Source organism: Neodiprion fabricii, chromosome 6 (genome assembly GCF_021155785.1).
Source record: "Neodiprion fabricii isolate iyNeoFabr1 chromosome 6, iyNeoFabr1.1, whole genome shotgun sequence".
Taxonomy (NCBI): Eukaryota; Metazoa; Arthropoda; class Insecta; order Hymenoptera; family Diprionidae; genus Neodiprion; species Neodiprion fabricii.
Genome location: NC_060244.1, coordinates 24459171 through 24476113, shown reverse-complemented (window position 1 = coordinate 24476113; position 16943 = coordinate 24459171). Strand labels below are relative to the sequence as shown.

Below are 16943 nucleotides of genomic sequence, written 5' to 3'. Positions count from 1 at the left end.
CTGCCGTTATACACGAGAGGGCAAACATTAGATTCGCGTTAGGCTAGCTCAAAGTCCTGGGGAACTTCCAGAAAACCTGGAGAATTTATCGGAACGGCATCGGGGATATAAAGGGAAAAGAAGATATCTCTGAACCCACGCGGGTCGAGGGGCGAATATGAGGTTTTTGCTGCTTTAATTCTGATGAAAATCGCCAGGGAAGAATATCCCAGGTACACCCGAAAACGATAGCGATTCAATTCTTGTTGAAATTCGGAATAATTTGACGGTGTTGCGCAAAGTTTTAAATTCGAATTTTACAATGAGTACGAATTATCGAATTTGCGCAAGAATCAACTCCCAATCGCTCAATGCGGTTCTATAATCGTACAACAACGTGACTGCGCAGCTGGGACAATAATAAACGTCCAATTCTCGCATAAGCTATACTTTACGCAGGTCAAAATAATACGGTGTACGAGTTGATGATTTGCGTTTAGTAGACATGCAATTTTCCGCACGATAGATAATAATTAACTCAGCGATATGGGGGAAACTTTTCAACGAACGTATATTCACGAATATCATGTACCAATCATATTTCCTCCGATGATGTAATTTGGAACTGTACGACTTACGATTACGATCATTTTGTAGAAACGCATGATCTAGGTGGTATACCCGACGATCCAACGTCAGCGACGTATGCGTAAGGGTTCAAGACGAATGGATTAAAAGAGGAAAAATTACAACGTATGACAACTCAAAGCATTAGGTTAGGTATGGTTGTGCATTCCAATTCTCGAACCGTTAAGTCAACGGAGTCCAGTGTGCAGTGCGCCGACTAAAACCAACAATGACACGAGTGCGTACACATGTCCTTGGAAGGTCAGAGTAGTGAGAGGAGTTGGAATTAATTTTGAGGTTGCGGCTGAACAAAGAAGACGCAATAGGCGTAATGGCACATAACGGGAAGCGTTTGAAGGCCAGACGTAAAACCAGAGAGTGTATTTGAACGTAGGACGAGTAGACTTGGAAATTTCCAAATTTCATTCAAATAATCGACTGGTCATTCGTGCATCACTTCATTTTCATAGCAAAAATGAGCGTAAAGAAGAGTGACAGAGATACGCGAAGAGGTTTTTATTAACTGACACGTGGTCGCGGTCGGTGCGGTAGATAAAATTTTTGAACATCGTACTTCCATTAAACGAAAAGAAGAGTAAAGAGCCCTCGAAATCTTTGAAATCGGTTATTACCCCTCCTCATTTAGGCACAGAGTAAAAAAGCGGGAGCCAGAGAAATGGAAGCTGCATGGCATGGCAGAGCGAAGGAGAACGGAGAATGAATAGCCATAATTTCGCGGAAGGAAGGAAGGAAGGAAGGAGGGAGGGAGGCAGGCAGGAGGGGCGTCAAGTGAACTTTTTTAGAAAGATTACAGACTGATAATAATTCAACCACGACCGGGGTGGAATTTCATTTCAATTCTAAGTTCTCCGCACAGCCCCTTCGCTCGCTCTCGCTAGCTCGCTTTCTTCTCAAGTGTTGTACCGCAGCCAGGGGTGGTGGTTATAAGTCACAGTGGCGGCGTAACCTGGCGAATTTCTACTCAGCCTGCGCGGCAGCGTCGATGCTTTCAGAAATCCAAAGGAACCCGTCGCCTCAACCCACGCACGACAATCTCGGCATCGCAGATTTACATCCCGAGAAACATACCCGGTTTCTTCTTATCTACCAGCAGACCCTCTTATAAGGAATCGGTACGCGTGGCTGCAATTTATTCTTAGCCCATCGCCATTTTTTTATATCCATTATTTTATACAATCTATCGACAAATTTTAAATACAGTAATTCACGTGCCTACAGAACTCCAAAAAATGACGTACATATTAGATGTAAAAGAACGCGGGTCCGCGATCATCATGTGCGTACAAGTAGGTGTACGTATAGTCTGTAAAAGGGAAACGAATGAGGTGCGAAACGGAGATGTGAAAAGGGGAAAAAGAAGGACAAGAAGGAAAGAAAGAAAGGAAGGAAAGAGAAAAAATGATCGCATTTGCGAAATGGAAAGTCGGGGGTCCTATTTTCGACCCTCCGGTGTACGTTCGTTCGGCGTATGGATGGGTATAGGAAAAAATGTAAATTTCATATTTTCTCGAGACGGTGAGGTTGCGTCATACATACGCAAGCGCATAGATCACTGCCATGATTGTCTTATACATATATACAGTATACACGTATGCATACATCTATAGCATGAATCTCTCCTTATATTAAACTTTTTATTCTCACGCCGCCACGCGGTATAAAGTAGCGTTAAAATTTTCCATCGTCGCGCGCGCAAACTTATCTAGAATTGTTTGATATTCTTTCTGCACCCTCCGATTTTTCGCAAACTCTCATTCCGAGTTACGTGCTTTCGTTTAATCATTTTCATACAGCCGTGCACCTCTCATGGTATTGCGCAGGAATATGCGCGTCGATCAGTTAAAAATTGATGGGGAAAGAAGATTGGATTCTTTTCGGCAATACTGATAAAATAAGGGATGTATCTAATGTACGAAAAATGTATAGCATATTAGGATTAACAGTGTTTACTATAGGAATAGAAATTATTCCACTGGAGTAGAAATATTCACAGCGATAATTCGGGCACAGATATAGAAAATCTTTTTACAACAGCTAGAATTTTGCGAGTTTCATTACGCATTAACAGCCTTGGTTAGATCGCTCGTACCCGGTAAAAATCTTGCTTCTGTAAGCAAAAAGAAAAAAAAAAACAACTCTTTCTGTGACTATACTGACTCCAGAATACTCGGTGAAAAAACGATTCTCTTTGCGATTTCGATTTCGTTGGACAATTGGGATCTGATACATCCGTTTCTCTCCACTTTATCGTACCTACTTACGACTTGATACCCGCTGCAGCGAAATCATCTCGGATCCCGAAAAAACAAAGGGTGGCGAAGGATCGAAGAAGAGGTAAAAGGTAAAAGGTTAGGTTTGTCGTTCGAACCGTCACCCGGGGAATTCGGCGTATAGGTACAGGGTATACATAGAGGTGGTTGACACACGTGTGCATCCACTTATGTGTATATGTGACACGTGGGTATGGGTCCCCATAAGGGATGCCAAAAGGGGTGAAATGTGAGGTAGCTAAGGGAGGGGATGTAGGATACGCTTTGTCGCGGTTTGAACATAGGGAATCGCAAATGTATGCATGGTATATACGTTATGGCGTAACGCACAAAACTGGTATATAATACATATGGGGTATGTAACGTATTACATAGAACAGAAACGCATGCGGAGAGGCGACATTGCACTGACACCGTGCCGTATGTGTAACGCTGCATACACATGCATATATACATATATATGTATATATATATATATCACGTCGAAGGGATTTAAAGACCGTCCCAAAATACGTGTGAAATTAGCATTTACAGACGCAAATGACCCAATTGAAAACATGTGCTTGATATTAAGTGCATAAAATTATGCGTAATCGCTCGCTCAAACGGCAGCTGTTGCCCATTTCTTCGACCTGATAAAGCCATTCGGCATTACCATAATGTGTTTTGTAAAAACACTGAGAGGGGAACAGGTAGCAACAAAAATTTGAAAAAACAAAGGCAAACATCATTTTATATGCGTCGTGTTTCATCGCGCTGATCTTTTTATTGAATTTCTATACCGAATGTTATACCACTATCATTATTTTTTCTATTTAACTAATACTTGTGTAAAAAGTCAAAATGTGCAAAATAATGAGAAAACCAGCAGTCTTATGATGGAATAGTGAAATTATGTCATAAAAGAAATCATAATGATAACAATAAGAACAGAAAATCTCATTAGCATAAATGAATTTTTAACGCGAACCCCTTTCTAAAAATTTCACGCGACTCCTGAAAAATCTACTCCCTAAATTCCAAGTATATCAGGAAAACGATAAGTATAAGACGCGACGTTCCTTTTTTTTCCGTTCAACTTCGATCATGCGACCATATTTTCAGACCGCCTCCACGAACCAGCGTCAAACACATGCAGACCGCCGTGATTTTCACGCCCCGTATAATATTGCAAGAAAGCGCGAATCGCGATTGGGTCGGATAGAGGATGAGGAAAGTATTACATTATAGGTACTATTGACCGAAAGAGGGTGCGTGAAAAGCCCGCCTTCGACCAAACGAATCTTCGAAAAGTGGATGTTTTCTTGGTTGAACAATTCTCGGGGAGAAATAGCACCGCCCCCGCACATATGGAGGTATATTTTTTCAACGAAGTTCAGAGCTCGCGAAGCGGAGTCAAAGTTCCGTGACCCTTGACACGGAATGAGAATCACTGATCCAAGCTTCCTTTCTCCTCACTGGCTGGTGCCGTGTGACGTCATCGAAAGCGATTCGAATCATTCCCGGGTATACCGCAAGAGTCTTCCTCCTCCTCCTCCTCCGTCTTATCGAGACACGCGTTCGGAGAATCGTCAGGGGTTATTGTTTGCGTGCGAATGAGTAGAGCGGAAATTGAACCCTTTTGATACGAATAGAGCGGTTTATCAGCTTCGAGGAACAGCGTTCTATTCTTGAACGCGTTTCAGGGTGGTTTGCACCTTTTACTAACCAAAAGCCATTCCCGATTCCCCATTGAAATTCAATGTCCATTGAGGAAAATGTCGTCTATCTTCGCTTGTGAATACACCACGCCCAAGACGTTAAATCTTACGGGTTAACCCTGCTCTATACAGATATAGATATAATATAGTGTTGTCATATATTATCGTATAACGGGTGAGATGTTCTACTCCGAAAACAGGCAACATTTTCGGAATAAAAAGCGCGTTGTGATTTCGCCCCAAAATCGTGCAATTCCTCAAAAAGTAAATACGAGAAGAATGATATTATTCCGTTTTTCATCGGATTCAATGTTACTTGACAAAACTGACCGTCTTGAAGACAACTTTTCACCTTTCTTCTCTCAGCAATTACATCGTCATTGTCGAGGGTTAAGGGACATAAAATTTGAAAACTACGCGGTTTGAGGTTGTCAAAAGGGTTGCTGGTCTCACGGTTTACGATGTTTGACAATTAAATGACCACCCAGTATCTCAGCTACGTTGTTCCATATAACATAAGGATATTGTAGGCAAAGACCTCCCATAGATCACGTGGGTCTTACGATATGGAAATTATTCTACTCGGCGCGTAGGAGGATGTCGCGAAAATTTTGGTCGTAAATAATGGGAATTAATGATTTAAACGATGCAGCAGCGTGGTAGGTATATGAATCTGAGGTATTTAAAGTACCGCTACGGTTGTTACACTCATCCCCGTTCGCATCGTATGCACAAGGGCAAAAAGCTAATATCACTTCCGGTCAGGTTCAACAATAAAATGCGAAACATAACGATCCTTCTCCCCATTTTTTCTGCCACCGCGGGAAAGTTACCGAATTTTTTTCTGACGTGTGTGTGTGTGTGTGTGTTTCGTTGCTCACCAAACTGTTTCACTAATTCGAGATCATGAATATGCCGCGTTCTTTCGTTGACGTAGGGGTGGTTTTTTCAACCCTGCGTGGAAGGTAGAAAAAACACAAGAAAAAAAAACGGGGAACAATTGTTTGCCTTGTTTAAGCAAATGTTAAAAAAAAAATGAATACCTCTGGAGAATAAAAACACACACGACAAATTTCAACAGAGAGTAATTTGAATTCTAGCTGTCACAGCGAAAAGCTGGGAGGACGAAGGAGATGCAACAAAAAAAAAAAAAAGAAAAAGAAAAAATACGTTGGATGGGGGAAGGTATTGAAGGAAAACCCAGCTGACGATGTATCGAATTTCTTTGATAGTAAAATTTGATCAAAGAGACCTTTGAGGAATGTTTTCTGGCCTCACCCACCATCGTCTACTGCAAGAGGGGTGAAATTTATTCCACCTTGTATCTTTTCTCCGTCAACTGCTGAGGTTGACAAAGAATAAAGCCTCCCTAATGGTTCATCTATGCATAATACACACACACACACGTGATCTCGGAAGACAAAAAATCACCGGAAATCCGGATGATGATACATTATATGTTTCAGGTCTATCGATTATGCTAGATTTATGCAGCGACATTTGTTACGAGTTGAAAATCATCTGTTACAGCTATGAAAACTGAAATGAAAAATACATCTCTCCATATTTCCTTTGACAAAAATCCGATGATACGAACGCAACGCGAAGTGTTACGATGTTCAGGTTATAGAAAGTGAACGAAAGAATGAGGAAAACTAAAAGAAGAAGAAACTCACCTTGTAAAAGGATCAGGCGCGGTGCACAATTCGCTCAGCATACAGTCCAAATCGGACGCAAGGGAATTTAGCAGCTGCAACAAAAAATAGAGAAAAATTATACCAGCAAAGTCGACGAAAAATATATTATACAACTGTATATTATTGTACGTGTTACACGGTATTAAAAGTAGGCGGCAGGTATACAAAAGTAGATAAAGAAATGCAGACATTGAACCTGACCGATTGCTAGTCTGCCTGCGATACTTTCAACGTCGCGTGATTGCATCTGAAAAAGTGGGAGAAAGGAACGTCCACGGGATTCCCTTTCCTTATGGGAATGCCTGCAGGGCGAGAAGGACAATATCTGCTTTAAAACAAATATGTTCATACTTCATAGTTTGTGCCATTCCTTTCATACGTCTGTACGTAGTATGGATCGTATAAATATGGATACGGTGAGTAACTTGTAGCTTCCTTACTTCAGAATCGTCGTGAGTCACATCCTCCTTATACCAAGAAGATCTATACTTGAACGAGTGTGAGTATGCCTAGCATATACTCATCCACGCGTATTTACTCGAGGAGAATACATGCATGCGCGGATGTGTATTTTACTATTTACACACATCTCGCAGCTTATTATAGAGTCATGCAGTGCGTACCTACCTGTATCGAAATAGGAATCGCCGAAACGATATTACTTGTTTGCAGCTTGCCTTTTGTGCATTTTCTACTTCTTTCATATTTTCCCCAACTCCTCTTCCCACGCAGTACGATTTTACAACGGATCAGATATAAATTTGCAGGCGCTACGAACGAGTCATGCGAAAATGATTGAACAACGTTGTTATAATGTGCCGATGATTCGTCGGGAATCTTTTCATTATTGTACGCTATTGAAAATAGTGAGGCAGTAGGTCTACGCAGCACTTGAAGGAGAAAAGTCGTCTTTAAATTTCTATAAAATTAAATAATGTTAAGTGTATGTCACGGACTAAATCCTGATTAGGTAACAATCGACTAATATAATCTCGACGACAGATATTGTGAGTAAATTTATCAAGTTTCTTCAATAAATCATATACACACCCAAAGTATTTATCATCGCTCTCCCTTCAACAGATAATATCATCGATACGTTACGATCTCTCAGGTGTACATATTTACACTATCATCGTCCGAATATTCTATTCTCAATCCCTCGTCGTAATATTCTATGATTTCTTCTCAATTGAATTATATTATTTTTTACATTTTATGCTGCTCATTCCTGTTAAACACTGAAAACTATCGAGCCAAGTTCGTTGGCTTGCGACGAATGGGGATGATTTATTTTACGCTGTATTATAAAACTTTATGGTATGACTCGTTAATCACCATATAAATAAATAAATAATCTGTTTTTCACAATATCTTAAACTATTTCATATATTCTTCGTATCAGTCTATTTTATTTCATGTTCAATAGCATTATCGAAACGTTATCGTTGTCTTGCACGCTTTATTGCAATAGAAAACTAATTCTTTCACGTTAATTATCGACTAATTGACCGGTCAATTGATACCATTTTCGTATTCATCATTAGTAGTGCCAATTAGTTGGTTGACCTTGATTTCATGGTTGCGACTACGATATAATATGTACTATATTTTTCAAGCCTCACGGAGCCTGCCTGCAAGGCTACTTGCATGCCAGAATCCTTGTGAAAATCGGATTCTGTTTGATAACACCTCGTTACACACTGCAGTTTGTTGACAAGGCAATTTGATGCTGAGATATACGAGACGGTGTCGACGTGTGTAAAAATCGATCGAATTACGACAACGACGGATTTAACTAGCTGCCAGCGGTCGTCGTGGGATTTGATGACGAGAACTAGGCAAATACACTCCACTTTTCGATTAGCACACGCTCGCAGCGTATTTGTATAACACAGAGATTCCCTCCGTGTACAAGTTGAAAAAGTCTTTCTTTTTTTGGCGAATCGTATTTCGTCCAATTCGATTTAATTGTTATCCGCGTACATATCGCGCACCGGAAACTGCACTTATAATGCTTTGGTAAAGTAGTCAAAAAAAATCCTCGTTAGTCGAAAATTTATCACACACGCCGAAATGAAATTTCAATCATCGTTTGAAGAGAAAATTTCGTTCCTATTCAATAAACGTAAACTGGGAAAAACCCGCGAGGAACGACGAGGAGAAGATCAGCTGAGCTCAGCGTAATACCCAACCTAACATCTATCGGGTCCGTTGATATCTTCTTCAACCGAGTTTTTCCTCCTAGGGTTCAAACTTTACCGCGACTCTTGTCAATTTTCCAGGCGGATAGAAAATTCACAAAGGGTGTCAGAGGAAGAGTGAGAGAGAGAGAGAGCGCGAGAGAGAGAGAAGCACGCATATACGTATGTATGCATATAACATCTGCGGGGAAGTACTGGGTACATATTTGCATAGCGTCACCGTAGTTCAAATCTGGAAAATTAAAGAGTTCGTCCCTTCCATGGAGTGGAGGAATCGCATTTCCAGAGTAAATATTGAATATACCTACCCACGATATCTGATAAGGGTTCATTCTCGATATCGGAGAAATGAAGATGAAACAAGTCTTATAAAGGAGATTTTCGTATCGTGACACGTATTATGCACATGATACAACGTACGATGTTAAATTTTTGACCCCGAATATATAAATTATCTACAACAATGATAAATAATCTGTTACAGTTTCGAAGAACTTTTACATACGATACTTTTCATGGACGTATTTAATAAAAAAAATGTCTTCTACTTTAGTATAATCATATGTGCCTTAAATATTGATTTTCTGCGTGCTGCTAATTAGGGAAAGAAAAATAAAGCGTTAAAAATACGTTAAATTCTTAAGAAATTCGACAATTCGGTGCCGTGTTACGAATACACCAATAATTAATCGATACGCCTACGACGTATATGCACGTACTCATACTACATATACTTAGATATATGTTGCATGAACCTAAGCTTTATCGCCTCGCGGAATGTATAATACAAACGTAGGAACGGAGTAAATATCGATCGTAGTAAAAGACAAATAAACAAAAAGGGGAGAATAAAAAACGAAAAATAATGCTGAAAAAAAAGAAAACCAAAGAAAACCAACGAGAAGTAAAGCGAAGCGAACTGAACGGCACTCAACCAACGAGCCAACCAACCTCGCGTCTTTATCCTTTACCTACTTATGTACGAAAGGTATGTACCAATGTACATAGGTACATACACACCTCTCCGTACAGATTTTTATTCCTTATACAAAATACAATAAAACCAAGATAGTTATCGGTACTGGCACAGCTCTTTCCGTAGGTAGGTACATTAAACGGGAAAAATCGATACGCGTAGTTATTTCACGAGCATTGAAACGAGCTCTCACGGATGAGCTGCAAGCAAGCTGATGCCTACAACGTTATATATATATACATGTGTGGTGTGTGTGTGTGTGTGTGTGTATTGAAGGATCTGGAGCAAACGCATTAACCGGCATGAAGGATGAAGGAAAGATAGCGAAAAAACGAGCAAAGAGCAAGAATAAAAGAAAGCAAAAAGGAAATACGACCAGGAAGAGAGAAGGAAGAAGGAAAAATCAAGCTCGAGTTCAGTTTTATATACGGTTAGTTGAGTACTGAATGCGTTTAGCCTGTACTGTGTAAATGTTCAGTATCGAAACAACTAAATTCGAATTAAAGTTTGCAAATTTTGTTATTTTTGAGAAACTTCAATCCCATAGTTAAGGGCATACATGTACCTAGTCAACGTCTTACGATCTGTTGAAAAATGGACGTGTAATCAGTTTTCGTCGAATGCGATATCCTTCGGTATTACAGTAATACCGATGCACTTTGAGTTGGCTTCGAAATATTCATTCCTCAAAATTGATGTTCCCCGACCACGCGTGCTTTTGTCATTTTCGTACATGTAGTGACAGCTGTCTAATGACGACGTTATAATGAGAGGATATGGATTTTATGTACGAGGCTGCGTGCGTGTGTGCGTGTGTGTCTGCACCCTGAAATATGTATATATGTATATATCGAGAGAGTCAGAGTGAGCCAAGCCGTGTGGTGTTCTTTGCGTGACTCATGTGAACACTGAACCAGAAAGCCCCAGCCGAAACGGTTGGTTGACTACGGTTGTAGGCAATGTATTATACATCTATACATACATAGATACGCACACGTATATGGAAAACTTTAAGAGACACACGACTTGTGTGCCGTATAACCAACCTTTACATTATAACGCATACTAGGTACAAGAAGAGAAAGGGAAGGAACTCTAATGGAAAACGTTTGTGTTCTTCCTTGCTGCGGGGAATTTCTAATTAGCAATTAGCTGAGATGATTGCTTGTCGTGTGGACAGAGTCTATCTATCGAGAGCCGGTGAAATACGATGGACGAAGGACCGCAGGGGTCAATAAACGAAATACGAGAAAATTCGAATCCGCATTCACGTGCATGCAACTGAATTATAATTCGGCAAAATTTCCACCGTTTGCCAATAATTGACGACGAATTTTTAATTAAAATTATCGAGGTACGGACAGTAAAACAAGATAAGTATTCGACACGGTCAATCAGCCGGGAACATGACCGACGGTTCGACCCTCTTGGAAACTCCTTGAATTCAACGGTCCAAACGGTCGCGCACGCCCATTTCAATTGATCAATCGAAGCGTCAACGTTCGGCAGAAGCCACGTCGATCATCCGAGGGACAAGCATCATCTGCATTGGATGCGGCAATAATTGCGTAACAAATTGTGTCCAAGAACACGGAGAGAAAACAAAAGTAGATTTTACTAAAAACTGTAGGAAAAGCGAGAGACACGCCAAGTTTTTTGGTAAAATATACTTTGTAAAATCTGTTGCATTTATAAAAATAAAAAAATATAATTGACATGGTTAGTTTTTTACCTAAGATCTTTATGTGTCCCTCTTTTCCAGAAATTTTGAGTAAAATTTGATCATTTTTTTCTCTCCATGAAGATGTAATATTATAATCGAAGCATCGAGGTATCATGGATCGATGTACCAGCGATAGAGCAAAAACATCAAGAAAAAAACACACGCACACACATTTATTTATAGGGGGTGTAAAAAGATGACATTATACATACGCCGTAAGCCATGTCGAATCAGCAACAGTGTAGATTATAATTAATTCGCTTTGTTCCCCTGCAACAGCAGTCATGATATTTCTAAAACACTCGAGCTTTATTACCACACACTTCACTTTGTTCCAAGAGAGAAATAGCGCGAGAAAGAGAGAGAGAGAGAGAGAGAGAGAGAGAAAGAAAGAGAAGAACTTACCGAGAGAGCACTTCATAACCGCCCGACCACGCACACCGACTATAGGCACACTCGAATTAAAATGGTTCACTGAAACTCATTCTCTCGAATAAAATAGATTAGGTCCAATAAACGCGTGTATGCAGTCATTCACTCATTGGCCTGCCTGCCAGTCCTTCATTCCACGCAGGCAGCGACGAATCTCAAGACTGCCGACTCTTCTCTCTCTCGCCCTCTCTCTCTCTCTCTCTCTCTCTCTCTATTTCTCATCTGCCTGACGAGCTATTACACGAGAATAATCACACCGCCTTGATTCACCGTCTATTCGCAGCACAACACTGTCTGAAAATTTCCAGAACACAACTTCGGCTCGAAACCGTGGGTAGTTTTTTTTTTCCATCGACGCAATTTTCAACCTTTCACTCGAAGACACTTCTGTAACAGTGTCACTTTGTCGTTCGTGCAACGCTTTAAATTCACTGCCAGATGTATGTGTGTGTTTGTCTGGATGTGTGCTTTTAGGACCCGAGGTCTAAGATCTGTTTTCCATCCGACTATTACGCATCGTGCAAGCTGCGGCAGCCTGTAAGCAATGAACTTCTTTCAACGTCGAGACGAGCGATCGTTTTCACGATTAGGTGAAAAAAATTTGCCTTTAATCGTGACACCCGGTATCGCTCGAGTCTAAGCTCAAATTGCAAGGGTATTTTTTGAAGCACCAAATTCACGGATTACCGCAGTTTCGCCCGCATTATTCAGGCACCGATTTTCACTAAATTTTCGAAAACGTTTGTGAAACTTACTACGTTAAAAAATTGAACCTCGACCTGCTTCTGCTGGCCAAAATGTTACGTATACTATTAATTTTTACACCGTAATTACGGCCACATTTACTGCGCCCTGTTTGTACCGCCGCCACGCCGTATGGGCATTATATAAAGTTTCAACGTCCGGTTAGCGACATGTGGCTCTCACAAAAGACGGTTCTGTACTGACCAAACTACGTGTACGGAACGATAAAACTACACCGCTTTCGTCGAAACTTTTCTCCATACATCGGTTCCTCGGCATTACTTACCTATAGTATACCTGTATAACATAGGTAAGCAGTGCGAGAGATAATTTCTATTAGCGCGTATTACTTTGTTCGGATCCATTTTTGCACTCCCTTTTTTTCCTCCTTTCCATTACGTTGAAGGACGAGAAACTTTTTTCTTACTCCTGATCCGAATACTTTTCCCTTCCTTGGGATGAAACTTTTTTTTTTTTTTTTTGTTGCTGTTAATTTTTCTTCGCGACGAAAGATGCAACGATACTTCAAATTCGTTTTTCTTCAACAATTTCGAGCCTGTTCAGCTGTCACAGCACAGAAACCGAACCCTGGCTGTCCGGCCAAGATACCTGCATGCAGCACACGGTCTGCAGAGAGCGTGTAAAAATGCAGCTGATAAGCGAGCCGTGTGTGACCGGAGATAAACGGAGGTGCAGTCAGGGTGTTTGACCGTGCGGATCGCGGCCGACGATATTATCAATGCCGAGTCAGTAGAATAGAAGCGTGTTTATTTTCCATCGAGAGGGTTTTGGATCGATCGTCGAATGAGCTGGGTACATTATCGCGCAATGATCGCGTGGGAATCTAATCCGATAAAATGAACGCCGGACAAATCCGATAAAGTATTACACACGACGTGACACGATTCGAGAAAATTGAATATGATACCTGACGATGATAAACGGTCAGTCTAGTGATAACTACTAATACGCGTCGCACGGGTTATACTGTTGGTGATTGTTACCGTATCACTTTGTCGTTAGCTACAGTTATCGTATAATATTTATCGATAAGGACTGAAGGGGATTAGAAAAAAGAATAGAACAAAATACAAGCAATTTCAGTTTTAAAAACACTCGCGAGATCGTCGTAACGCGTTGAACAGATCGCTCAGTCTCATGGAAACTTGATGCAGGACACAATTTTGTATCCAATGTGTTGCTCCGAGAATCGATATTACCTACCTCCCCGTACAACATTGCTATAGCAACACTCGATCAAAACATCTGCAAATATGAATATACACATGTACAGCGCGAATTGCTAACGACGGAATGATCCGTCGTCTGTTAAAAATTGAATGCGCGTGCGCTACAATCCGAGAGCAGTTGTTCGTCAGGTTGGCCAACCGTCACGAACGCAACTTCAAAACTTTTGACAGTTGGCGCTGGAAGTTGTGCTCAACACCGACGGATGTCAAAATTTTTCAGGTTAAATACATCGCGGCGAGCTGTCGTTCGAATTTATGACGGTTGGCTACCCTGGCAAACAACTGCTCTCGGCTTGTAACGCGTGCGCATTAAACTATAGCCATTCTGTCGTTAGCAATTCACTCTGTATAACGAGTACATTCAAATTCTCGCGAAGTTGCAAGATCAATTCAAGTTCCGCCGATTATCCAATTCTAAAATCCGCCAAGGATCTCAGCGCGGAGGAAACGTTGTAATTTATGTGTGTGTATAGAAAACAACAGATAAAATCGGCCAAATGTTTTTGGTTATTTTCAAAGAAATTTTTTGCTCGAAGCCGAACGAACGATGGGAGTCGGAAGTAAAGCGACAGCCTCGAAGCGCCTGCGAGTGAGGCAACCGGATAATCGCGTAAACAAGGCAGCGTTCAGCCTCTTGGGGGCCATTCGACGACGTGACTCTCGATTCTGACGGGCTGATTCAGCTGCTGCTGCTGCTGCCGCGGGATAATTTGAAATCGTAGTCTATCGTAGATTTTGCACTGACTTTTAGCACCAAAAGGGTCGGTGGTTTACCACCATGACGGGTAACGCGCTGGGAAATAATTTAGCACCGTTTTAAGTTGATTGGACCAAGAATTTATGTTCGCTTAGGAAAAAGAGGAAGGAAGGAAGGAAGGAAGGAAGGAAGAAAGAAAAAAAAAGAAACGCGTGATATACCTGTATACACGCATAGGGGAAAGAGCAAAGAGGAAGAGAAGAAACGTGGAAAAAAAAGAGGGAAAAAAATCCCTCGAGCCGCTCCGCGCGAGATGTGCTCGCCCCTAACTTTCTAAAGGAGGGTAGTTTAACTTTTGAGAGATATATCTGCAGCCTGTCTTAGGTAGGTACCGACCCAAAGATCCTCACGTGGCCGCCGCTTTGCGGTAAAATATATACGCCCAGCAGAGAATATCAGTGAATTTTCTGCCGTCTTTATGTTTCTAAATTTTCTTCACCGTTTCTTCGTACATTTCATTTCTCGAAATCGCGTTTTTTCTCTGTTATCTGGATTATTCGACCATCAGATATACTTAAATTTTCAATAAATTACTATACGTATAGCGGTAGAATTATTTGCGCTTATAAACTTTCGGCATTTCAACATTAAATTATATTTCCCGAAGTTTGAAGGGAGATTCGCTGAGAGCAGGGCTTGCTAGACTATTTTGAGTAAATGCACGAGGAGCGAAATATGCAAATTGAATTTAAAACTTGCAAATCGTCCCTCCTTCTGACGGCCCTTTTCGAACGACCGTCGATCCCCGTTGCAGACGATATAATTGATTGAAAATTCACAAAAACGAACTTCTTCAAAGTGAGTAACCCGTGAAGGCTTCAAAATAACTGCATACGGAATGCACCGGTTAGCGCATGTGTCTCGTATTTTTTTTTTTTTTTTGTAACTGCGTATTTAAAATTTTTTCTTATCCTGCAGTTTGTCTATACCGTGGAAAATGAAGGTGAAAACATGAAATAAGTCGGCCTTTCAATGAAAAAAAATACTATTAACATGGCAACTGGAGAGGTAAAATAAAAAAACATTTTAAATGCTGGGACAGGGAGAAAAAAATAAACAGAAATAAGCTGATTGATTATCACGCGAATAAGGCGAATGACCGAATCGAAACAAGAGTATACATTTTTTTTTGAAACAGTGAGGCGAAAATCATAACCACATGTATAATATATGCATATAACGAGATGATAGAAGAGGTTGCAGCATTAATCAAATTTTGAAAATTGTTCTCCGCCGTTGGGGCGTGACGTGACCGGAAATGAGAAGGATCCTTCGAATGCATTAATTTTTCATGAAATATGATTTTAACCCCCCTCTCTCTCTCTCTCTTTCACCCAGCCGGCATTTACATTAGCAGTCAAGACCACTCGCGAAATATACCCTAAAATGGCAGAGCCCTGCAGCTGTAGATACGCGTATACATACATACATAAACATAATACTGTAGGTATATCGTGTATACATGGATATTATTACACCCTAATCTATGCATGTGTATTGTGTACACGGATGTGGAAAAGTCATCGGTCACGTTCAGGGCGAACCGGTCGTGCAAGGGGGAGTTGAAAATGGAAAATGTCACCTTATCCCTCTTAAAACATCCCGTCGCCTCTGACAAGAGATTGAGGAGGAAAAGGAGGAGGATGTCAGATACGGTAGAGATGCCACGCAGTGAATCCCAAAAGAACCGTGCAGATAGAAAGTTTCCAAGGTATCAATTGTACATGTATCTGTATAATACATAATACACCGTATGCATCCACGTTCACCTATCCGTGAAGAAAAATTACATTACATACAAGACGGTAGATTTATAGATGTTGCACACACGCTGTGTCCGTGTCTCGTTCAAAGAATAAAATCCAACTTATTCGCGCCTATCGCAAGAAGATACCTGTTAGAAAATAAGAGAGGGTAAAACGTCGCCACGCGCCGCAACGAAACAAAGTGCAATAACGCACAGCTACACCGAACAATTTTCCCGAACAGTTAGCGAAACATCGAGAGAACGACGTCGTATATACTAGTTACAGAATATTGCGAAAAAGTATGTACGAAATAACAAGAGATTTTATATTTTATACATACATATATTGTACATATATATATATATACCGGCCGTACAGAGCGGCGTTACGATCCTCTATACACCAGCAATAAAACAATTTAAACCCTATCGCTGTGTTCGTTTGCAATGCAGTGTTTGTGTCACACGAGCCTGTATACTGCACCTTTCCTCTTATTGCACCCTCCACGTATACTACGAATATTGTAATATTATCTAGATGCGGGACGAGAGTGAAAAGAAAAAAAGGAAATACGAAAAGGAAAAGAAATGGAAAAAGTCCTCTACACTCAAGGAAAGAAACAAACTGCAATAAAACTAGGGAGGAAAAGAGCAGGCAACGTGCGGCAACGCTGGTATATGTATAACAATGACACAATGTATAAAACGAACAACTGTATCTATGTATATATATTATATATACATCTTTATGCGAGGGGCAAAAAAGTTTTAAAATTACTTGAAGGGTAATAATAATAATTATAATAATAATAATAA

General features: G+C 40.6%; 1 protein-coding gene across 7 annotated transcripts in view; it reads right to left on the bottom strand.

The window, feature by feature from the left end:
* Window positions 1–16943, bottom strand: part of LOC124185069 (protein sprint) — a 101077-nt gene that overhangs the window by 52366 nt on the left and 31768 nt on the right. For 6 of the 7 annotated variants that reach the window (XM_046575421.1, XM_046575423.1, XM_046575422.1 and 3 more), the window contains exon 3: window positions 6274–6347. In XM_046575421.1, coding sequence (XP_046431377.1) covers window positions 6274–6347 — 74 coding nt within the window. Of the gene's footprint in view, window positions 1–6273; window positions 6348–11409; window positions 11469–16943 lie in introns of those variants that run through there. The other variant, XM_046575430.1, reaches the window with a different exon arrangement.